General features: G+C 41.7%; 1 protein-coding gene across 3 annotated transcripts in view; it reads right to left on the bottom strand.

The window, feature by feature from the left end:
* Nucleotides 1-23,850, bottom strand: part of SLF1 (SMC5-SMC6 complex localization factor 1) — a 46,287-nt gene that overhangs the window by 21,885 nt on the left and 552 nt on the right. The window contains exons 2-9 of one of the 3 annotated variants that reach the window (XM_054987264.1): nucleotides 22,951-23,064; nucleotides 22,564-22,639; nucleotides 19,037-19,277; nucleotides 11,021-11,177; nucleotides 8,332-8,466; nucleotides 7,010-7,063; nucleotides 1,650-1,802; nucleotides 51-217 (exon numbers count right to left, since the gene is read on the bottom strand). In XM_054987264.1, coding sequence (XP_054843239.1) covers nucleotides 51-217; nucleotides 1,650-1,802; nucleotides 7,010-7,063; nucleotides 8,332-8,466; nucleotides 11,021-11,177; nucleotides 19,037-19,277; nucleotides 22,564-22,639; nucleotides 22,951-23,064 — 1,097 coding nt within the window. Of the gene's footprint in view, nucleotides 1-50; nucleotides 218-1,649; nucleotides 1,803-7,009; nucleotides 7,064-8,331; nucleotides 8,467-11,020; nucleotides 11,178-19,036; nucleotides 19,278-22,563; nucleotides 22,711-22,950; nucleotides 23,065-23,850 lie in introns of those variants that run through there. The other 2 variants (XM_054987265.1, XM_054987266.1) reach the window with 2 other exon arrangements.

The following is a 23,850-nucleotide window of genomic DNA, read 5'->3' as shown; positions in this document are numbered from 1 at the left end:
CCCGAATACAAGCAGCTTCTTATTCTGTCATTAAACCTCAGTAGTCTTACCTCACAAGCATCTCCACCAGAGACCATGTTCCCATCATGCAAGCAGGACACTGGAGAACTTCCAGATAGTATTTTAACATGGGGGGTGATTTCCAAGGAGGATCATGTTGAAGCAGAGTGTACATGAAGTGAAAAAACTGGACAGACAGGGTAGGATCTGCATTTCCCTGTAGTTCAAAACAAACCAACAGTAGTCCAACACAACAAAAGCTGAAATCTACTGCTCCTATTGCTGGAGTTATGACAACTCTTCTAAGCAATTTTAGAAGCAATGAATTCTAGTATCTTATTTACTGGATATGCCATTTGAGCCATTTTCCTTTTCAGGTTTCATTAAAAAAAACTATGACAAAAAAACCCTAGACCATATTTATTTAAAACAAAGACCATCCTGAATAAAAGATGACATGCCCAATAAGATATACACAAAAAAACTGTTTATTACTGTACATATTTGTAATTTGTATGAGAATGTGATATGACCTTCTCCTGTTTTTTTTTACAGCATACTTGGAAAAAGGCTAGTCTTCCTAATACAGTAAGGATTATTTATGATTATACGTGCTAGGTAAAAGCCAGACGGACTCTCAGTGATTCCGCACACGTTGGATAATGCACTTCCAATCCTCTTTATAGATCATTTGGAACTGATTTTTTTGTGTGCAGAACAAAAAATCCACCTCAAACGGTTGATAAAGTGCATTGAAAGTGCATTATCCAATGTGTGCGGAATCTCTCTCATTGTGGTAGGAGGGAGGGCTCCAAATCTATTACAGATCAACTTCTGCATTAAAGCCGACACAGATGTTCCAAACAAGGAAAATGATTTGGAGGGGTGGGGGTTCTATGCTTGCCTTTTTTGAAGGCAGGGATCAGTTCTCAATGTGAACATGCCCACAATATTTATTCTGCATTACAGATCACAGCCAGTTCATATATATTTTGGACTGGGGCTTTAAGGCTTGAATAGCCATGGCCAGTACATAAGATTATGTATACAAACCCATCCATGGCCCTTTGGCCTTAGTGACAATGACTTTGGTGAGATCTCTCAGTGAAGAGGGCTCTCCATCAACTGAAAGCATCTTCTTTGTTGCCGTGCTACTGAACAGATTGAGCCATAGTTGTATTATTCTCTGCCCAGCTTTTCTAATATGGCTCAGATATTTTATTAGTAGGTGGGGTAATTCTTATAGCAACATCAGTGTATATAGTGTATATAAACAACTAAATAAAACTACTGTGCATATATTACTGAATTAGACAAAAAATGAGACTGGAGGGAAAAAAAGGAACAAAGAAAAACAAAAAGGTTAAAATGTAAGAACACAAAACAGCTCTATTTATCAAATTCTAAGTGTATTACATATTGTTATCTGCGTGTTCAATGCATTCTATCTGTACTATCTTAGAAATCTTTCCAAAGATCTTAGCTATGTTTGTCAGTATTATTTTCATATTAATCATGAGGCTGAGAGACAGTGACTTGGCTAAGGCCGCCTAATGAGTTAATGATGCAGGTGAGATAGAGTAACATCCTCACAGTTCACACCCATAGCCAATGCACCGTCCCCAGTTCCCAAAAGCTTTCGTCCTCACCTGCAATATGTGTTCTAGAAGAGAGTGAAGAAATTTTACAGGAGGAATGAGATCTTTCCCGCAGAGAAATTCTGTGATTGCTATTGGAAACAAATGGTTGTCTACTAATTCTTCGAGTACATTGTCGATTCCTCTAGAACAAACATTTTTTTCCTAGGAAATGGATTTCCATAACATTATTACTAGAACATTAACATCCAAAGAGAAAATGCAACAGAAATATTCACTTGTGATCAAAATACAGGTGTGTTGAACTTGTGAGCTTATCAATATGGATTGCACACACTGCTTGGAGCTCTGTTTGTAGAACAGGACTTGTTAAGATTCCCCCTACATACTGCAACTGCCTACATTCCCTGAGAACAGCTACTGTGGAGGAACCTTCTAGAATAACAGATGCAATATAGAGGCCTGCATTTGGATTGGACAAAAACTGCCCTCTTGCATGAATGTAAGAACACTTCTGCTCACAGAAGAGGGACTTTGGATGTAATGTACTTTAAATGAAGTTAAAATCTAAAACTAGTAAGTGCAAAATGTCTGTCTCTGTCTGGTGGTTGAGCCCCAATCTCCCCTGGACGCACCTGCATGGGCCACGGTGGCCCCCACTGATGGGAGGAAACCCACAACCCAGGGACGCACGCAAGTGACAAAAGAAGAGACAGAGGTGAGGCACCAGGGAAGTGCTGATGCCTCAACCCAGCTTGCTGTGAACGCAGGAGCATCAGCAATGGTGACAGAAGCCCCTGAGACGCTGGCCCAGGTCCCGGTGGCCCCCAAGCCCATCGAGAGAGTAGAGGAGCTGGAGACAACCACTGGCATGACAGCCGACGGGGCTGTGGGAGCCCTGGCAGTGGCTTGCCCCTAAGTCACAGGGGCAGGCGGCAAAAAGGCCGGACCCATCAACGGTGCCAAAATAAGCACAGGCCCCGATCAGGGCGGGCCCCAACTGGAGGAGCTGGAACAACCAGTTTGGCAAGTACTGAATGATCCCACCCAGGGTGGTGGAGGGGAGAGATGGGGTGGAGCCCAAAATTAAAGGCAGACAAGGGAATTCTCCCCAAAGGCTAGATCAGCAGGCAGCATTACCTGGGAGGGGGAGGAAACGACCCAGATTGGGCAAAGCTTGGGGGAGGTGGGAGACAGAACCCGGGGTGGCCCCATAAAAGCGGGCAGGAAGGGGGAACCTGGGAGGAGATTTGGGAGACAGACTGGGTGTGAGAGAGAGAAGCGTGGCAAGCAAGAGAGAGAGCAAGGAGCGTGCTGTCGACCTGAGGAGGGAGATAGGGACGAGGGTGCTATAAATCCCCCTGCTCCCCCCATTTCTGAGGCTTACTCAGGGACCTGCTTAAGTGAGGTCAACCTTGAGGGCACGCTCCCCCTCAGGCTCTGACGACCCTGGCCCGGAGCCTGACAGCCTCCTAGTTTTGTCAACCTGAAAGTTGAGTATATGATCCAGCTTTCTGAATGGTCTTTGATAGCTGGATTTAATGTGATTTGGCAAAATATGGCTATGCCAAGATCAGAAAATCTCAGATCTGATCCTCGGAGCTGGATCAAAATAACCAGATTAAACCAGATTGGTTCAGTTTAATCCAGCAAACACAGCTTCAACCTGTTGGCTGGCTGCTTCCCAGGCTTCCTGAGTCTTCCCAGGCTTTCCAAGCAGCGGATGGGGAGAAGAGAAGGGAGCCCAAGGTAGGGGGCAGGAGGAATGTGTGAGAGGTGGCAAGTGGTGGAAGAGAGCTTGGTTGTCTGGCCAATCAGAGTTTTCTGATGGGAGAGAGCCTTTTTCAAATCTGGAAGGCAGAAATTAAAGCAGCCTGGATCACAGCACAGACTTCATTTGAGGAAGACTGTGCTATGTACGTGCTGCTTAGGTTCCAGCTGTTCTCTGCCCTGGATTCACTGCCTGGCTGGGCCAGATCTCTTGGATTGCTAAACTCCTGGATTGGAGCATAACCTGAGTACCTGTGCTGGGCCTGAAAGACTTCTCTATGATTTGAATTGCATAGACTCACTGTTTTTTCCTGTCTTTGGGGGGAGAGGTCGTGGCCTGGTGTTGTGGGGGGACAATGACAAGTTTTTCTTACAGTTCATTTTTAATTATTGGGTTTTGCAGTTGTGGAGGTATGCTTTGACTTAGTTAAATTATTTGCTGCAGTTGTTTGCAGACTGTTATTCTTGGGGGAGGGGCTCTTTTCTCTTATTGCTTGCAAACTGGCTTAAAGGCAGGCAAGAGAGTTGCTGTTGTCTGCTATTTTTTACTGAGAGACTTGCTGTTCTTGTGTGGGGGTGGAGAGGGAGATAGTTGTTCTCTTGTTATTGCTTCTTCTGGTTTAATGGCAAAAGTTGCTGCTTGCTTCTTGTTGTTGAGAGTCAGTTTCAGAGTGAGAATTGCTTAAGAGGTGTGTTGTTGTGCTTATTCTTTTTGCCATGAGTTGACTTTTCATTCGGAGAACTGGGTGAACATTTCAAAAGGTTTTTTAGTGTAGTTTAGGTGTAAGCCTTATTAACAAACACAAATTAACTTTTCGCTTATAGGAACTAGCAAGAGTTTTCCGCTCAAAGGGGTTGTGTAGTTGTAAAGAAGGGTTCAGCTACCGTGTTCTAGTCAAACAGATAAACAGCACCCCCTGCCTCAGTAAAAAATGTAACTAGGCTGCGGCAACCTTGCTCTGGATCTCTTGGCACCAGGGAAGCTGGGCCAGGTGTTTTAGAAGTAGTGTTTGTAGTACTACAGGTTGACCTATAGTCTGGGTTTCAGGGAGTTGCTTGATTCCTGAAGAAAACTCACACTTTTTGCTGCTGTAGTTAGTTAATAGCACATATAAATAAGGCTTCTTAAAAAGAGACTTTTGAATCTGCAGGTCAGAGACAAACAATTAGTAAGCTTTTTAAACTAGGTATGTACTAGTCAGAGTTGCTTTTAAAAATTCAAATTTTGGGCTAGGTGGATTGAAGGATTGGTTAATGGAGGAATTTTTATAGGTTAGTGAGCTAGTGTAGTATAGCGAAGTTAAACAGTGCTGGGGGACAGAATGAGTGAGAAGAGACTGCAGCTGGGCCCTGGAGAAAGGCAAAGGGGAAGAGTAGCAAGGTGGAGGGAAGGGGGAGAGCTGCATCTCTCCCTCAACCTGCGTGGACGTGACCTGTCCCGGCATAGCTGCTGTCCACCAGCCCAGCCAGAGGGCTTGCACGGTCCTCTCTGCTGAGGCAGTTGCAGGAATGCCAGCCCCACAGATGCCTGTGGCAGGAGCTGGCATTAGGCAAGGGCATGCCACTGAGGCTCCCTCTGCTCCAGCTACTGAGACCTAGCAGCAGTCCTCTGGGGTGCATTTGCGGGGATGTGAGTTTCCTAGTCCTTACCCTCACCTGAGGAAGAACTGGGTGTGTGTGTGTGTGTGTGTGAGCTTTCATCAGTTTCCTCTGAGGCTAGCAGCAGACCTTTCAGGAGGAGTCAAGAGGAGAGGATGGTGAAAGAAAATGAAGAGATGGAGGAATCGCCCCCACATCTCAACCATAGGCTCTCTCTTTCTGCCCCACCCCCCATGACACGGCATGTCTGTCCTGTGTGCCTCACAGGAGGTGGCTTCTGGGGTGCCTGCAGCTGAAGGACAGTGTGGGTGCCTTTACACCACTGGCATCTGGGAACACTTCCAAGAGGACCCCTACTATGCACAGTGCCAGCACCAAAGGGCCTGGGTCAGTCGAGGGAAAAACCTCGATCATCACTCAACTCTCAGCCTCAGAAACCACTTGAAGAAGCACCACAAGGCAGTTTTTCTGCAGGAAGAGAGATAGGCTGGTATCACACGGTCAACAACAAGGGGGTTTCCTGCAACTAATCTTGGTGCTCCCCCCTCCAGGTCTCCTGTAGGGAAGGGACACCAAATATCTCTGATGGAGATGTTTGCTGGAGTGGGACTAGTGTGCCAAGATGGGGGACAACGAGGCAACAAAGAGGGTCACTTGGAAACCCTCCTAGATCATTACAATGGATGGACATTCCTTTTCCATGGTCGGGGATATTAGTTTCTGCGGGTTGCTCCAAGAAGTCTATCCTTGGTACACACACCTTGCTTGTACCACACCGAGCAGGACCATGGTGCCCTCCTTTCACAGGGCTGCCAAACTGAATCAAGAGAAAGCCAAACAGAACCAAAGTGAAGCAAGGGGACCAACATTAAACCAGAGAATCATGTCAAACCAGCAAATTCCACCAAAACCAAACTGAAGCAAGGGACACTGTTGTGAGCCCAGCAGAATTCCGGCCCTAAACAGTCTTCTTTCTATCACTTAGCATTCAGTTACTTTCACCCATATATGTAATGAAATAGAGGACAGTAAGAAATATAACAAGAGTGATGTTCATAATTAAATAAGATACCTAAAAAAGTGCAAGTAAGAGTGTCTGCAAGTGGAATAAGATTGCATTTCAGAGAATAAATTGTCAGAGGCCCTGTACAAGACTATTTGGGTTGCCTATAAAACAAGAATACTTATAACTACCATGAATCTCATGTCATTACGAACACTAGTTCACAGAGCTGTCCAACACCAACAGTAACTACATTCCAGATTTAAAAACTGGCTCACTACCACCATAGCTGAGATGAGCTGAATTACCATAAATGATACATGAAGCACCATGCGATCTCTTTCAAAAACTAACCGATAAACCTGTCCCCTGCCCAATGTTGCAGACCTGTAATGATCTAAAGGGTTGCTATGTAGAAAATTATGCACAGCAATTTATGTGGATACAGGCTTTTTTCTGTGAATAAGCGATCTCCCTGGATTACAGCCATTATCCAGTATGGAGTTACATCTACTCAAGAGCAGATTCTTATTTTATATGACAAGCAAGCCTGTAGAAGTATTTGCAGTGCTAAAAAGAACAATTTCCCACATGGCAGCCTGGGCCACAATGTCCATAAGAGTTGAGCCATATAAGAAAGTGGTCCGCAGCTAAACACCTCCCTCAAATTAGAAGGAATTCTCAATGTGTGAGAAGGCATTCTGAAGATAAACAAGGGCTTTTTAGGTGCTGCTTCTACTGTAGTTCCTTGTAACCTCTGAAAGGCCACAACTAAAGGTTAGGGAACTCTTTGGAGCAACATTTGATGTGGAACAAGAGACTATAGTCAGAAGGGGAAATGTGGTGGTTGGAAGAGCATTCCATGCACATACATTGACCTTATGGAATTATGGCCAATGCACATAGCTGATATGATGATACAGTGTCATTAAGCACAACTTTTTTCTTTCTGTTGTACTGACATACAACATCTACAGAAGCTTGAGCACTGATAGTGAATCCAGCATTCCTCTCACACAAACAGGCACCCAAATCTTACCTCTTTTCTGCACTCATTCATTTGATCTACATGAGTATACTTGCTTAGCATAGCCTGTAAAGTGAAAGTGAAAGTACAATTAGTGATGTAATGCAAGCATGTATGGTTACACACAAGTTGATGAACATAACAATGTGTGACAGTACTACTAAAAAAACAGCCTGAACCTGTTTACCTGAAAGTTAGCCCACTCACATAAGGTCAGTGTACTGAGGATTACAGCCATAGATTCATGGCCAAGGACTTTCAGGCTTATCAAGGACATGCTACTGTGGTGAAAAATGGCTTTTGAGGACCACAGGCTACTAAACAGAGGCCTAAAGAGATTAATATCTTATGGCATTTAATCAGTAAACAATAATTTCTCTTCAAGGAAGAGCTGTCCATGAAATTTCCTTTTTCTGCAGTTTCATGTGGGCAGATCGTATACGCTTATTACATTTGCAAATGATACAAAATTGGGAGGGGTAGCATATACGGTAGAATATGGTAGAAGAGAGTCAGGATACAGGATGATCTTGACAGGATGGAAAACTGGGCTAAAACTAATAAAATGAATTTCAACAGAGATAAGTGTGAAGTTCTGCATTTAGGTAGGAAAAATCAAATGCATAATTATAGGATGGGGGAGACTTGTCTTGGCAGTAGTATGTGCGAAAAGGATCTAGGGGGTCTTTGCAAACCATACACTGAACATGAGTCAGCAGCGTGATGTGGTTGCTAAAAAGGCAAATGCAATTTTGGGCTGTATCAACAGAAGCATAGTGTCCAGATCACATGAAGTGATGGTATCACTCTGCTCTGGTGGTGGTGGTGGTGGTTCAAGCGAAGGAGCGAGGAATCAAAATCAGCAGAAATTGACCCTCCTTTGCACCAGCGTTTGCTCTGTTAACAGAAGACCTCACCCGACAGGTGAGGGAATGTCTTCTGACTTTTCCTCTCAAGCTGCAGTTTTTAAGGGTTCCTGAGCCATGAAGAGTAGCTTTGGGGAAGGAGCACAGAGATAAGGGAGAGAATTTTGTTCCACTAACTGTTTCTGTTCACAGTCCATAGTATCTAACACTGTATGATTTGTCCGCCTAAGCAGAGTTACTCCAGTCTAAGTGCACTGATTTCAATGGGCTTAGACTGGGGTAACTCTATGTAGGATTGCACTGTTAAAAATGACACTATTTTTTACCAGTACTGAAAGAGAAATCAAATGGGGCAAGTAGTTAAGGTTTAGTACTCATTAAGACTAGTTTATCTTGCACCTTTTTGTGAAGATCTTTATCTCCTGTTTTACAGACAAGCACAGGCTTTTGCAGATTTTTTTTCTTTACCTTTTGCAAATATATATGCTTAATCAGTGCGTTTCTCATTTCATCAATCTGTATGCCAGTCATAGTCACTTTTGCTTCTTGTTCAGCTTTAAGATAGTTCACTGGCCACTTTTCTGCATAACTTGTTATTTCACTCTGGGTGAAGCATAAGATATACAATTAAAACTCTACAAAATGAGCCAGTGGTTCAAGTACAAACACAGTGCAATTATATCTGAAATAAAAGTTCACTGGGATTAAAAAGTTTGAATTTTTAAGATTCTAGCAAACCGATGATCAACGAAAATATATTTACTGTATAAAAATTAAAGATATAACCCAATCTGTAGGTTATCACACATATGGTTCTAAACGAGGCTAGAAATGTGCAATTATGCACACTGAAAATGGGAGCCCCAAAGAGTGAATATGGATATGCATTTCCATCTGCCTTGTAGGACAAGTGGGAACATTTATCCCCATTCACACGGTATAATGTTGATAGGACAACATACATCAAGATGTTCCAATAATGTGTTAGATGTGATGTATGATATGAGATGCATAAGTGCAACTCTAAATACAACATTAGGGAATCAGGCTTACAGCTCTGACTACTAGATGTGTGCATAGTTGACCTGAGTTGCCCATGAGACTGTTTCCACATACTGACCTCTCTTATTGGATTGGGGAGATGAGCTGAAGTCATGACACAACTAATCACTAAGTTCCAAATTCTTCTTTCCTATCCCAGAATTCTAGCAAAGATTTGATGGTTTCAAAGACATAAGAAATAGCTCAGCCAAATATTATAACAACAACATTTGATTTATATACCACCCTTCAGGACAACTTAACGCCCACTCAGAGTTGTTTACAAAGTGTGTTATTATTATCCTCATGACAATCACCCTGTGAGATGGGTGGGGCTGAGAGAGCTCTAGAAGAGCTGTGACTGACCCAAGGTCACCCAGCTGGCTTCAAATGGAGGAGTGGGGAATCAAACCTGGTTCTCCAGATTAGAATTCTGCTGGTCCTAACCACTACACCAGAATGTTGCTAAGTAACACATAAGAAGAGGAACCAAACCATAACCAATGATTCTCATGCAAATACCATAAGACCTAATGACAATTTAAGGGATTTTAAAGACCAATCCTATAAAAATTTACTCCTGCTGTGGCTGGATTCACTTTAAGCTGGCCATAAATTAATTAAAAACACATTTAAATGCTGCCTCTTTAGAGACCTGCTCAAGGCAGCTCACAAAATAAAACAAGATAAATAATATTTTTTTAAAAAACCATTAAAAACTCAATCATAATACATCCAGTACTCTAAACAATTCTCATAATAGTCCTAAAATTGAAAGCAGATGGTAAAAACAATTAAAAAGATAAATCCCTAGCTAAGAGTCTGCATTAAAAGTTTTGACCTGGCACCTAAAGAACAATAGTACAGGTTTCCAGACAAACTTCATGGGGAAAGAGCATTCTACAGGTGAGGGGCTACCATGAAAAAAGCACTGGTTGCCACCCACTTTACCTCTGCAGGTAGGGACATAAAGCAGAGATTGCAAAGACAATGTTAAGTGGCAGATTTATTAGTACAGAAGGCAGCAGTTCTTCAAGTGCTCTGGCCCCAAACCTAAGAACCCACATTATGAACTGCACCTGGAAAGAGATGGGCAGCCAGTGCAGATCTTTCAGCACAGGGCTGTCACAATCCCTGTATCCAGCCTGTATATAGCCAGACTGCTGCATCTTGGATCAGCTGAGGTTTCTGGACAGTTTACAAAGGCAGCCTCATGTAGAGTGCATTATGATAATCTGACCTGGTTGAGACTGGAGTACGGATCACTGTGGCTAGATCACACTTTTGGAGCAACAGCCACAGCTCACCTATCAAGTGAAGTGTCTTTTTATAAGTTATAAGCCATGCAGGAGACCTGCGCCTCTGATTGTGGCCCGCATCTAGTGTGGTGTAGTAGTTAGACTGCTGGACTAGGATCTGAGATACTGTGCTATGGAAGCTTGCTGGGCTAAACACTCTCAGCCTAATCTACCGCACAGGGTTGTTGAGAGGATAAAATGAAGAAGAGGAGAATGATATAAGTTGCTTTGGGTACCCACTAGGGAAAAAGGCAGAGTGTAAAATAAATCTGCTCCTTCAGGGGGAGTGCAACCTCCTTCAGGACAGACTGACCTCTCAAGCTGCTTTTCTACTGATCAACAGCACCACAGTCTTGTTGGGACTTAGTTTCAGTTTAATGGCCCTCATCCATCCCATTACCTTCTCTAGATACCTGTTCAAGGCTCCCATAGACCACCCAATTCAGCTATTAAGAAGAAACAGAGCTAGCTGAAATCTGCATGTTGGTGGCACATTATTCCCAATCCTCTGATAACTTCTCCTATATTTCATGTAGATATTAAACAGCAAGATAGATCCCCATGGGACCCTGTAGTATAAATACCATGATACTGAGCAGCAGTCCCACAGCACCACCTTCTAGCACTGGCCAGCCAAGTATGTGTGGAACCACTGAAGCTTGGTGCTCCCACTCCCAACACAGCAAGAATCTCCAGAATGATACCATGGTCAATGAAGGGACAAGGAAAATCAACAGGGATGCATCTCCCTCTCTCCCAGTTATTTGACTGGTGAAGAATGATGCTTCAAACCATTGCAATATTTTTGCTATACTTACCTCTAAGAGATAACCCCCTAGATAGCAAACTGGATAGCATGGAACTCCAGAGACCTTTCTCTGTTGTTTTAATGTCGTATCATTAGTTAATACATGAGTAATATTCTCTGATGCACTTAGTGTTGTATAGATTGTGGCTTTTCCTGCCTCTAGAACCCTGAGGAGAAAAACAGAAAATTTGTTTTAAATATCAAATTTATAGAATTATATAGCATATAAAAAGAGTGATTAACTCCATTCTTTAGCCCTCCTCTCCACAGTCCCAAGAAAAACAGATGAATAACTTAGCTAAGAATACAAGTTTTCTCAAAATTTAGAAACCAAAGCACTTATATTTGCTTCACACATAATTAGAACTCTTAACATTGAGTTAATGTTAAGATGCTACCCCAACAAGATCGAATAACTAATACTGTTCTAAATGAAGACAGTCGTAGTCATCTTCTTGAAATAATCAGGAGGCTTGATTTATACTCGTGGGGCGGGGGGCGGGATTGGCCTAGTCTGGTGAAACAACACTCAAGTGAAAAATCAAGGAAAGTTACCAGAATCACAGAAAATATTAGTTTTCCATTTTCCCCCTCTTTGCTGACAAAGTAATAATAACATTCAATTTATATACCGACCTTCAGGATAACTTAACACCTCCTCGGAGTGGTTTACAAAGTATGTTATTATAAATTATCTTTTTCTACAAGAAGACAAGAAGCAAAAGTGACTAGACAAAACTAACAGCATCATAAAAATTAAAAATCCTTTTTGGTGTAGTGGTTAAGAGCTGTGGGACTCTAATCTGGAGAATCAGGTCAGTCACAGCTCTTCCAGAGCTCTCTCAGCCCCACCCACCTCACAGGGTGATTCTTGTGGGGACAATAACAACATACTTTGTAAAACGCTGAGTGGGTGTTAAGTTGTCCTGAAAGGTGGTACATAAATCAATTATTATTATTATTATTATTATTATTATTATTATTTAAATCCTTTCACTAAAATCAAAATCAGTCAGTCTCACAGATTACATTTATCGGCATGTACCTGATCTAAATAATCTTTACCTCAGTCCCAAATGCACAAAGCCCAGGTCACATTCATATTAAGTTTGAAAAGACTTTTGATAAATCTAAAGTGCATTTTTTGGATGTAGAGATTAGAAGGGTTGGCAGCACCTTACAGACAGATGTTTATAGAAAACCTAGATGGCAACACATACTTAAGCAAGAGACAGTTTCCATCCAGGTCATTTAAAAAGGAACTTGCCACAGTCCCAGCTATTAAGACTAAGGAGAAACTGTAGTACAGATGCTGACTTCCATAGACAAGCAGGGATTCTAAGGAGTCAGTTTGCAGATAGGGGCTATTCATCTAGAATGTTAAAACAAGCCTTCTTTAACACCCATAATATACCAAGGACAATGGTACTTACTCCAAGAACCAAGAAACAGAGTCTGGACAGGATAGTAATCCCTTTAACATACAACAGTACATATAAACCAGTTCAGGCTATCATAGAAAGACATTGGCATCTTCTGTCTAATATTCCTAGATGCAAAAATCCCCCCGTTTATGGCGAAAAGAGCAAAAAACCTCTGGGATCTATTAGTGAGGAGTAAGCTACCAGAGGTGAAGGATAGCAGCTATGGAAGTGGGAGGATAGCAATAAAAGTTAAGTTCCTTGTGGACACTCTGCTGGATATGGTGGTTCTGTGACTAAGAAAAATTTTCAAAATTCGTCTAGCACTATCACATGGGAGATATTGCATCACCTTTCCATATAGCTGAACTTCATGAGGTTAAAGTGCCACTTCACTATAACTACAGACTAATGAAACACACCCAAAGACATTGGAAACCAAACATCAGGCTTGTTGAAAATTGGCGAATCCTTTGGGGGGGGGGACGGTTAAAAAGTTTACAAAGACACACACTGGGACTGTGCTTGCGCAGGCCTGCTCCAGAGATTTCTAGCTCTGAAGACCTCGGAAGGGGCGCTCCTATCCAACTGCACATGCGTGGTCTTTCTCGCCCAAAGCATGCAAGACATGGAGCGCCCCTTCAGCCCTCAGTTCTCCTACGCCGCCAAAGGGTACCAGAAATATTCTCTTGATCAGTGGAAAAGCAGCCCTCAGATCTCCTACACTGCCAAAGGGTACCAGGAAGGCCGCTGAAGAGGATTGTGATCTAGTTGAATGTGCCCTGACTGTCCCTGGGCAGGGAGTCCCTGCTGTGGCATAACATTTCCTGATGGCTGCTACTATCCACCTAGACAGGGACTGATTTGACGTTGGTAGGCCCTTCCTCGGACCAGCGTAACAGATAAACAGGGATTTAGACCAGCGGAATGGTTTAGATCTGTCTATGTAATACAATAAAACCTTTTTTACATCTAAAGTGTGCAGTACGCATTCTGCATCCGAAGTGGGGTTGGGAAAGATGACTGGGAGGGAAGTTCTCTGATTCAAATGAAAAGTTGACATAACCTTGGGTGTAAACCTGAGACTAGGATGAAGAACCACCTTTTGTGAAAAAAAATTGTAGAAAAAGTGGATCCATTCTTAGGGCTCCCAACTCTCCTACTCTCTTTAAAGAGGTGATGGCGACCAGGAGCATCACCTTCCAGGATAGAAAGGCTATTGGGCATTGTCCCCAGTGGCTCAAAAGGCGGAAGCATTAATTGAGCCAGGTCCCAGAGAGAGACTCCATTGAGGAGGAGGGGCCCTCTTAGGGGGGAAAGTGCGGAGCACTCCCTTTAAGAACTGCTTGGAAGCGTGAAAGGCTGATATAGCAGCCAAGTGGACCTTCACAGATAAAGCTGAAAGACCCTTGTGTAATAGGGAGAGAAGATAGTAAAAAATCCTGGGTATGGGACAGGAGAAGGGGACAAACCCCTTTCCATTTCCCACGTGGTAAACCTATTCCATTTAAAAGAGTATGACAACCTCATGGAGGGTTTCTTAGTGTTCAATAAGCTTTGTGTGACCTCCCTGGAGAATGTTAATAAATCAGGGATAGCAGCCAAACCGCTAGGTTGAGGGTCTTGACATCGTGGTGCATCAGCTGTCCCCTGTATAGAAGATCTGGGGCTGTCGGTAATATGAGGTACTGACCTCTGGCCAACCTCCAGAGCAGGAGAAACCATTCTCTGTAGGGCCAGAAAGGTACAATGAGAATGCAATGTGATTGATAGTATCGGGCCCTGTGTAACACCCGGGGTAAGAGAGGTAATGGGGGGAAAGCGTAAAAGAGTCCCCTGTTCCACGGAACTTGGAAGGCGTCTCCAAGCAAGCAGCTGTCTAGCCCCGCTCAAGAGCAAAACAGTTTGGCTTTGGTATTCTGGGAAGTGGCAAATAAGTCGACTCTCGGGAACCCCCAACTTCTGAATATCGGAAGAAGGTACTTGTTGTTGATTGACCATTTGTGATGCAGTTTGAATAGCCTGCTGAGTGCATCCACTTTCAGATTCCCCTTGCCAGCAATATGAATCGCTCGAGGGTAGGTGTTGCGTATCGCTGCTCCCCCCTGCTTGTTCACATAGTACAGAGCAGCGGTATTGTCCGTATTCACCTGCACCCTCTTGTCTCACACCATCCCTGCAAAAGAGATAAGTGAATAGCATATAGCTCTCAATTCCAACAAATTAATATGAAGTTTGGATTCGGAGGGGGACCAGGTACCCTGAACCGAGAGTTCTCCAAGATGCCCTACCCAACCCAGGAGAGAGGCATTGGTGGTCAAGCTTATCTATGGGAGGTGAACCCTAAAGGGGGTTCCCGTAAGCAAATTTGCTGAACTAGTCCACCACCGAAGTGCCCTAGGAATCAAGAAACCCCTAGATTGTGAGTCCTTAATGGGATCAAAGACCCTGATGAACCAGTTCTGTAAAGGCCTCGTGAAGAGGCGTGCAAATGGTACGACACCCGTGGTAGATGCCATGAGGCCCAACAATCTCTGAATTGTCCTTGCAGGCTGAAAGCGCCTTGAGTCTATCTGTCTCACAAGAGGCTGTACGGACCCCATTTTGTCCCGGGGTAGGAAAGCTCTACCCGCTTTTGTAGCTAGGAGGGCCCCAATAAATTGTATTGACTGTGTCGGTTTGAGGATGGATTTCTTCCAATTGATCATGAGGCCCAGCCCAGAGATAGTGGTGGTAGTGAGTTGTATATGGCCAAGGAGAGAATCTCTTGACTGGTCCACTAGGAGCCAGCCATCTAAGTAAGGGTATATAGTGCATCCTCTTGATCTCAGAAAAGCCACCACCACTGACATGCACTTAGTGAATACCAGTGGGGCTGATGAGAGCCCAAAGGGTAGTGCCGTGTATTGTAACGTGTGCTCTGCATAGGAGAAACGCAGCAAAGTAATGTGAGTAAAAACCCCATTTAGGAGCATCTGAAGGGAGTGTCTCTACAGCCCTCTTCTCCATTAGTTCTGAGATAGTAAGGGAATGTCCCTGAGAGGGAGTTGATGACCTCCCTGAACAACATAAAGGGGGGGTATCTCCTTGAAATGCAAACAATAGCCATTTTGAACTACGGCCAGAACCCAAGGTTCAGTGGTGATCAACTCCCACTGGGCAATTAACGGTGCCAATCTGTCCCAAAAAGAACAGGGTTGTGCCCCCAGTGGGGTGATCAGACAGAAAACTAGCTTCGAGGGCAGGGATTGTTTGGGAGACTGAGGTTGGCCTTGCTTGGATCTTGGTCTATTTGACCTCCTCCCCGAGTTACGTTGATATGACGAGTATCCCTTGTAATGCTGGAGGTGTTGATAAGGCTGATAAGAATACTTTGCATTTCTGTACTGGTACTGATGCCTTCCTTGAGTACGGTACCTATAATGCTGCTATTGAGATTGTTGTTGGGGGGCAATGACTCCCAGAGAGCGCGCCATCTATCTGTTATTTTTCATTTGTGTCAATGAGTCATCCGTTTTCTCAGAGAAAAGGGAGGTACCCTCGAAAGGGAAGTCCTCTATTTTGGTACGCTTATCAAAGGTTAATGCTGTTGATCTGAGCCAGGAGTGGCAACACAATACCACAGCCAACGCTATGCACGTGTAGTGCAATCGGCCTCGTGTTTTGCTGCTGTCATCTGTTGCTTTGCCAAGCAAGATGCTTTTCCTTGAAGAATCCGGATCACCGACCTCTTGTCCTCTGGGAGGGTAGCTACATAAGCTGAGAGCTTTACCCAAAGAAACAGGTTGTAGGATCCCTTTATAGCCTGGTAATTGGCGATCCAGAAGGTTAGGTCCACTGAAGAATAAACTTTTCTCCCCAACTGGTCAAGTTTACGGCCCTCCCTGGCACTTGGAGAGGAGAGTGATCCATATTTGCTCTTGGGCTGTACTTCCTGTCACCAATGATGAAGGTTTTGGGTGATTGAAGAGGAAAGAGCAGTCCTGTTGTTTCAACTTATAGTATCCCTCTACTTTCTGAGATGTAGCTGGTATGGAGGCAGGTTTTTCCCACGCCGCATTGGCGATGTCTAACAAGTCCTCTACCGCAGTCCTCTAGTTACTTTTAACAGATGCATGTAGCCTGTAATTTAGGCCCTATGTTTTAAACTTGTTTTTAACTACAATCTTATGTATCCTCATAACAAATGCTTATTTGGAATATTTTTATTTTAGTTTGTAACTTGACCCTGTATTCCCCTCCCTTCTCTACCCATATGATTCAACACACAACAACACACACCGCTATGTCCCTTTTTCTAGCTCTGACTGACTGGATGAAGAGACAGGTTGCTACTTTCTCTTCCCCATCAGAATCACAAAGCAAGCATTTATTTATGTACCTTATTTACAGTCTGCCTTCAGACTCAAGGCAGATTACACAGTGTAAGTCAATGATCAACAGATGGGTCATTCAATATAAAATATAGTAGGGTATGGATTACAGAAATTTCAAAAAGAAAGAAGAAATTCAATACAGAGGTGATTCAATGATGAAACAAAACAAACAATTTAAAACATATTAAAAAACATGGAAACTACCCAGCAGGGCCATACTTGCAGCAACAAACTGTACACAGCAGTACAGTCTGTAGTCCCTTTCCCTTTACCAAAGCATCTCTCTGAACCATTTTCATACAGCACAGCTCTATTTAAGAGTGAGCAGTTCAAATCGGAATTTAGATTAAAATACTGAATTTTGGTTGGTTCAGTAAAATCTGAGTATTCTGAACGATCCCAGCAGTGCACCAGATAGCCCCTAGAGAGATTTTTTCATAGAAAAAAAAATGGCTGAATTTTTTGGAAATAGCTGAACAGAATTAGAAAATCAATTCAGAATTCAGGGAATTCCTATTTTTTTCTGAGATTTGGTAAAAATTTGGATTTACCTAATTTTTTGGGGTGCACACCCCTATATTATGTTAAAAAAGCCCCCCTAAATAAGGAGAATACACATGCATAGGCAGCTGTTGGTTTCGCTCATTTGCAAGGTGGTATCTGCAGAAGGCCCTGTTCAGAAGACCAGGTTACGGAGACGAAGTAGCCAACAAGACTGGAGTTTTCTTCCAGGTCTTTTGAGATTTTCAAAGATTGATATCAATTTGAAATTCAAGAATTTGGGATTTGCTATTTATGGGCAGCAGACTTTACCCTTAAAAAAAAATAGAAAACTTGCAAGTAATTGCATTGATTCATAAAGAGAAAAAAATCCAAAAGCAGCAGTAGTGTGACTCCTTTTACTAGAACCAACTAAAATGTCACAAAATACCCAGCACCTTTGTAGATTTTTAATTGGTCTTAATAAAAAATATTGAAATACCGCTGCTTTTGGATTCAACAAGTACTGGTAATTTTGAAAAGAAAGCTGCAACTGAAATGTATTTAGATGAATCAAGAAAGGATTCTGAACAGTATGTACTATCCAGTAAGGCAAAACAGATGTTTAGCACTACATCCAGGTGCTATTGGACTTGAATCATGTTTTTAACACATTTGTATCTCAAGCTGCTGAAGGCAGCATACAGGGGGACATTCCACTTTATGCTCATAATTACCCTGTGATTTCCAAAGGTTGTGACTTGCCCAAGGCTACCAACTGAGTTTTGGACAAATTAGACAAGGTCGGCAGTCTTTTATAATTAAAGCACGCAAGTAAGAGCAAGAGTGCAAAAAAGAACCAATACAGGAAAGCCTATTTGTGTAACTGAATATATACAGTTGAACATTACTGCTAATTCTCAGGCCTCTGTCTCTACTTCCTCCTCACCTTCATATTATATGGGGCTTAAAGATCCCTGAACTTATGAGCCCTGCCATCTTAGGACTGGAGATATTCCACACCAAAAATGGCTTCCATCACTTCCAGGCATTGCTGCTTGCTGCTGAGAGCTCCTGTACTGGCCTGAAGCAGAAGAAGTGCATTGGCTGAATAGGCCAGTATGAACGTGAGCTCACAGAGCTACAGGCTGCCAAACTTCTCAACTAGACCCTAGTTCAAGCTGAAATCTTTTCACTGTGCCAGAATGATATTATTTTGAAAAAAAAAGACATGCCAGTACTCATGATGGTTGGGGACCCACGCCCGCCTGCCAAAAGAGGTGCCAGTACTGCATACCTCTGTGTACCCCCAGAAAAAAGGTCCTGATATTTTGTTGCAGTTATTAAAAGAGACTACTGATACAGAACTGCAGGCTCAAGAACACATCATGTTTGCACAAAGATAATCTCTGTGTAGGAAAAATTGTATGTATCATCAGCTACAAAACATCTAATTTATTATGCCGCAAAGCCAAGAACAGACTGAATGCTGCTTCCATACCTGCAGCAATATATATATATATATATATATATATATATATATATATAAAAATTTCACAGCTAAGAGCATACCGATTTTCCTTCAGAAAGATTATCTCCATGTAGAGAAAACATCACTTTTGAAGCAGCCCTAAAAGCACTGACAATTGCTTTCGACTGAGCTAACCAAGAAACAGTACAAAGATGTTTTCACCTAAATCAAAACTGATCAATCATTCATTACCTCATCTCCAAGAGGTCTCATCCTACCTTGTGAAGGAATCCCTTTCTTTATCACCTTTCACAATGAGGACAACTTTCCATCTGTGGAAGGCCCCTGCAGCACCAGAGCGTGTCAGCTCTTTGCGCCATCTTTTAGGTGCAGATTGCATTTGAGGTGAATAATGGGAGTCTTTTTCAATTTTATATCCCCATTCGTAAGTTGTTTCATCAAGCCATCTGCCACTTTCAACACTATTAATTATGTAGTCCTTGGTTAGTACCCACTTTCCTGGAAAGCAAATGAACTGTCAGCCACAAAAGAATTTTGGTGGAGACAAATGGCAATCAAATGAAGATCAAATTTCAAAGTTAGCAGTGTTCTCTGTTAACGCAAACATTAAATGTTAGTTTACTTCTTTACTACTACAGCAAAGCTTTTATAGGATGTTGTGACTGCACATAATTAAAAAGTGATGTTATTTTCTAGTAATAATTATTTAAGCCTAAAATTTTTTGCATGCATTTATATACTTTAATTAGTCTTAAATTTTGATGTTTGTACACTAGCTCTAATCTCCCTTTTTAAACCTGCAGTTTTCTTAGTAACAGATACATTATGGCGATTGTGCTCTTTCCTCCAGAAGAGGTTTTCAGAAGAAAAAAATAACTGCATACCAGAATGCAAATGCCAAAAAAGCAAGGTGCCTAACAGTGAAATCCTAAGCAGAGTTACTCCAATCTAAGCCCACTGAAATCAATGGTCTTGAACTCTACTTAGAATTTCACTGTAAATTCCTGTCCATCCTTGCTCATTCCCATGAAAACCACATTAATCTATTATTCTGCCATAACACAGAAAAATATAGCTGAAATAGGTTGTACTGGCATCTGCCCTCAGACAAAAGTGTAGCAGATACATTCATTTCTGCAACATAAAGGCATCCCTATTCACTTTCAAAAACATGAGTCATAAAAATCCCAAATCCATCAGCTAACAAAGTAAGCAATTTTTAATTAGAACACCATGAATTTCTCAATTCCCGAGTACTCTATAACCCTAGCAATCCTAAAATACTAGCCCCCACAAAGGCTACATGCGACTTATTTTCAGGCTTCCAGATGATTACCATCATCCCATTTTTCCTCCTTCCAAATCTCATTTTCCATTTACTTTAGGATTCATAATTATAATAGTGGTACCATGGCCCTTTATACAAATGTGAATTACAGCATGTTTCTTAGTGAAGCAAATGAAAATCTGTGATCCTAATCAATTTCACAGCCCAGCTGAGCATTGCAAGGCAGCATTTTACCAGATGGTACTTCTATAGGTGCTACCTTTGGATGCCAACAATCATCTGATGGAAAGGAAGAAAAAGGTACTTGACTCACAACCTCTTTGTTTAAGAACTATTGCCCTGTATTATTAATTCTTGATAAAAAAGTTCAAAAACACAAAAGAAAGCTATCAACACTTTATTTTATAGGAAAATAGTGAAAGAAAGGGGTAAAAAAGATTGTTATTGGAGAAATATTCAGTAGCTATTACAATTAGTTCTTTAACCCCCTTCCCCACCAATTAACATAACTTTTTACAAATGTCTCTCAGCCAGTGAACATCTGAAGCAAACCTCTGTGCAGTAGCACAACAGAAGACACACGTTTTTAAATTTTCTTGATGCTGACAAGGAGAGCAATTACAGGATAAACCACACAAAAAAGGAAAAATATGTAAAGCAATATCAAGAGAATCAGTATTTATTAAGGCCACTTCTGAATTTTTTAGAAGACTTGTAAAAACTCTCAGGACCCACCCTGTTTTGGGGGGGCTGATATGGTAGGTCTGCTTAGGATCACTACCGCCAACACACTTCATTGTGAAGGCCTCATAAGGCTGAGAAAAATGGGTTATGAAAATATTATCAGTTTCCAAGATTCTTAAAATACATTGTAATAAATTCTGATAATTTAAAACTTGAAGTAAGCAATTATTAAAAATTCATTTTTCTGAATTTCTGTTCCACTTAAACGAAATTGGATTACGTGGGAGAATAAAGGTAATGAAAACCCTTTTTGTTTTCTGGATAAAGTCCAGCATAACAAAAGCCTGATTCAGTTATAACACTCGCAATTGCTTAACCAGGTGTAAACAGGTAGAACACTATTATCTCTTCCTTCTTTCTTTTCTAAGTATGAATTCCCCTCTCCTTCTTGTATTAGCACTAACCAGGGCTTACACATCTAATTCCTATTTTCATTTAAGAGGATAACCATGACTAGTGCCATTTCAGATATGATCCTTTACCACAGCTAGGAAGGAAATGGGGTGTGTGTGTTTGGGGGTGGAGGGATAGATGCAGGTAAAAAGAAGATGGAAAGAGACAAAGAACACAAGTATGTGGCAAGGGAACTGCTTGCTGTTTCTAAGAGACAAAAACCACTCTCTGAAACAATATGAAGCTAAAAGAAGATTCTTCTACTGTATTTACTGCCTGGCTTTATTATTATTCAGAGTATAAACTTTAAATAATGTGAAAACATTCATTACATCTTTTGGGAGCCTTGTAATTTCATTAAAATACAATAGCTATCAAGAAAACAAATGCAAAGTTCCTAGAAACGGTAAATATCCTCAACATTTGTCTTGGAACCACACCGGGAAGACAAAGACCAGCATTACTAAGCTAGCTAGGTAGCACGCATGTGGCTTCCACCCTGGTCCTAAGTTAACCATGCAAATAACCTTCCCTTTCTTCCCCAAATAAGAGGTATAAGCCTACATAAATTGTTTCTAATTTGCATACCCACATATATTTCTGCTAGTCATTAGTGACCACCACCACCACCACCACCAACCCCCCCCCCCAAAAAAAGAAAGAAAAGAATGGACTTGGAAAAGCTTGACATTTTGGTCACATGGAGATCATTCTTACCACAGGTAACTAGATGAAAGAAACAAGCCAATGTACAAGCCAATTCAAGGTTCACTTTTTCAAATAAAATACGCTTAATATTCAGATCTTAGGTAAGAACGGCTTTGTGTTTAAGAGGACTCTTTAAGCCAGTTTGTACACAGCTCTGGGGTGTACATTCCACATGTGGCAGGCTGCTGGAACCTTGATGTACACAGTGATACTAACGTTTCAGGATATCTAGTAAGACAGAAATTAAAAAGTAATCCTATGGTATCACTGATTCTGTGAGAATTTTAGCAGACTTTATCTAGAGGACAGTTTCAAAAGCAACTTTTCTCACTATTTTAAAGTGCATGTAATGCAAGATTAATGTGAATGTCTTTGCTGTCTCCCCTCCATCCCACACACAACTTTTTGTCCTTTTCCTTCATAACAATTAGTTAGGGCAGAGTTACCATGGACCACCAGACAAAGATTTCTTGTGATTCCACTTCACACCATACAGATCCACCTTTATTTTATGAAAACAAATCATGATTCTCTTAACCAACATAACAGAAATCTGCCCCCTTTCCAGCAGCCAAGTCACCAATTAGAAGAGGCCTCGAGCTATGTAGTTTCTGTACCTTGAAATCACCATGCACAACATGCTGTACTCACCTGCTGCGCATGCTGCTAAGAATTTTTCACTTTTGCAAGGTTGCTTCGCTATTAGGTGTGTGCAGTCCCTATATTTCTGACACACACAAAAAGAACACACAAGAATAATTAAGAACTGCCCAGAGTTCGTAACACAGTAAGACAACAGAACTCAAATTCAAATTATGACCAAATTGCTTCATATATGTTCTGAAGAAGTGAGCTGTGACTCATGAAAGCTCATATCCCACCACTAATTTTGTTAGTCTTATAGGTGGCTACTGGACTCTTACTCTTTTCCATTGCTTCATGCACTAAATTTTATTCCTATAAGGTCCACATGCTGAAAAGTACTCAAGGTAAATAAAACTACATGTCTTCTGTACTTTTTATTCAGCTATTATTTACCTCGCTGTCAAAGAACATACAATCTAGTGTGAGAAGCAATTCAATTAGAGACTTCTTTTCTTGGTTCTTAAATCCAGTTAGCTGGATCCTTGGTTTCAGGGTTCCACTTTCCATCTGTTTAAAAATAAGACACACAAAAGACATGCAAAAAAAGACATGCAGTACGTACGAGGTCTAAATATACAAAGATTTGTGCACCTCACATTAATTCTACTAATGTCACTTGCCATAGTAATGTTATGCAAGATCAAGGACTTTTCCAGGATCTAGTAATTCCAGGAGATCCTTAAAGATAAGAATGTCTGTCTGGGGATATCAAGATAACTCAAACTATGGGGATATCAAGATAACTCAAGCTATGGTATTCCCCATAACTATTTATGGATGTGAAAGTTGGACAAAGAAGAAAACTGACAGGAAGAAAATTGATTCATTTGAAATATGGTGCTGGAGGAGAGTTTTGTGGATACCATGGACAGACAAAAAATGCAAATAAGTAGGTTCTAGATCAAATCAAGCCTGAATTCTCACTAGAAGCTAAAATGACAAAACTGAGGCTATTGTACTTTGGTCATATCATGAGAAGACTCTCTGGAAAGTCAATGCCGGGAAAAGAAGAAGGTAGTAGGAAAAGAGGAAGACCCAAAAGAGATGGCTTGACTCAATAAAGGAAGCCACTTCCTCCAGTTTGCAAGATCTGAGCAAGTCTGTTAACGATAAGGCATTTTGGAGATCTATCATTCATAGGGTAGCCATAGGTCGGAGGTGACTTGACAGCACATAGCACACACAATAATTCCAGAGCTAATTAAAAAAATACCTACGGCTCACATCGTAATTAACGCTATTGTGCACTTTTAATAGGAAAGTAAGTCATCTTGAAGTTAAGGAGATTTGCTT

The sequence above is a fragment of the Eublepharis macularius genome, chromosome 8 (assembly GCF_028583425.1).
Source record: "Eublepharis macularius isolate TG4126 chromosome 8, MPM_Emac_v1.0, whole genome shotgun sequence".
Classification (NCBI taxonomy): domain Eukaryota; kingdom Metazoa; phylum Chordata; class Lepidosauria; order Squamata; family Eublepharidae; genus Eublepharis; species Eublepharis macularius.
This window is presented reverse-complemented; position numbering and strand designations above follow the sequence as displayed.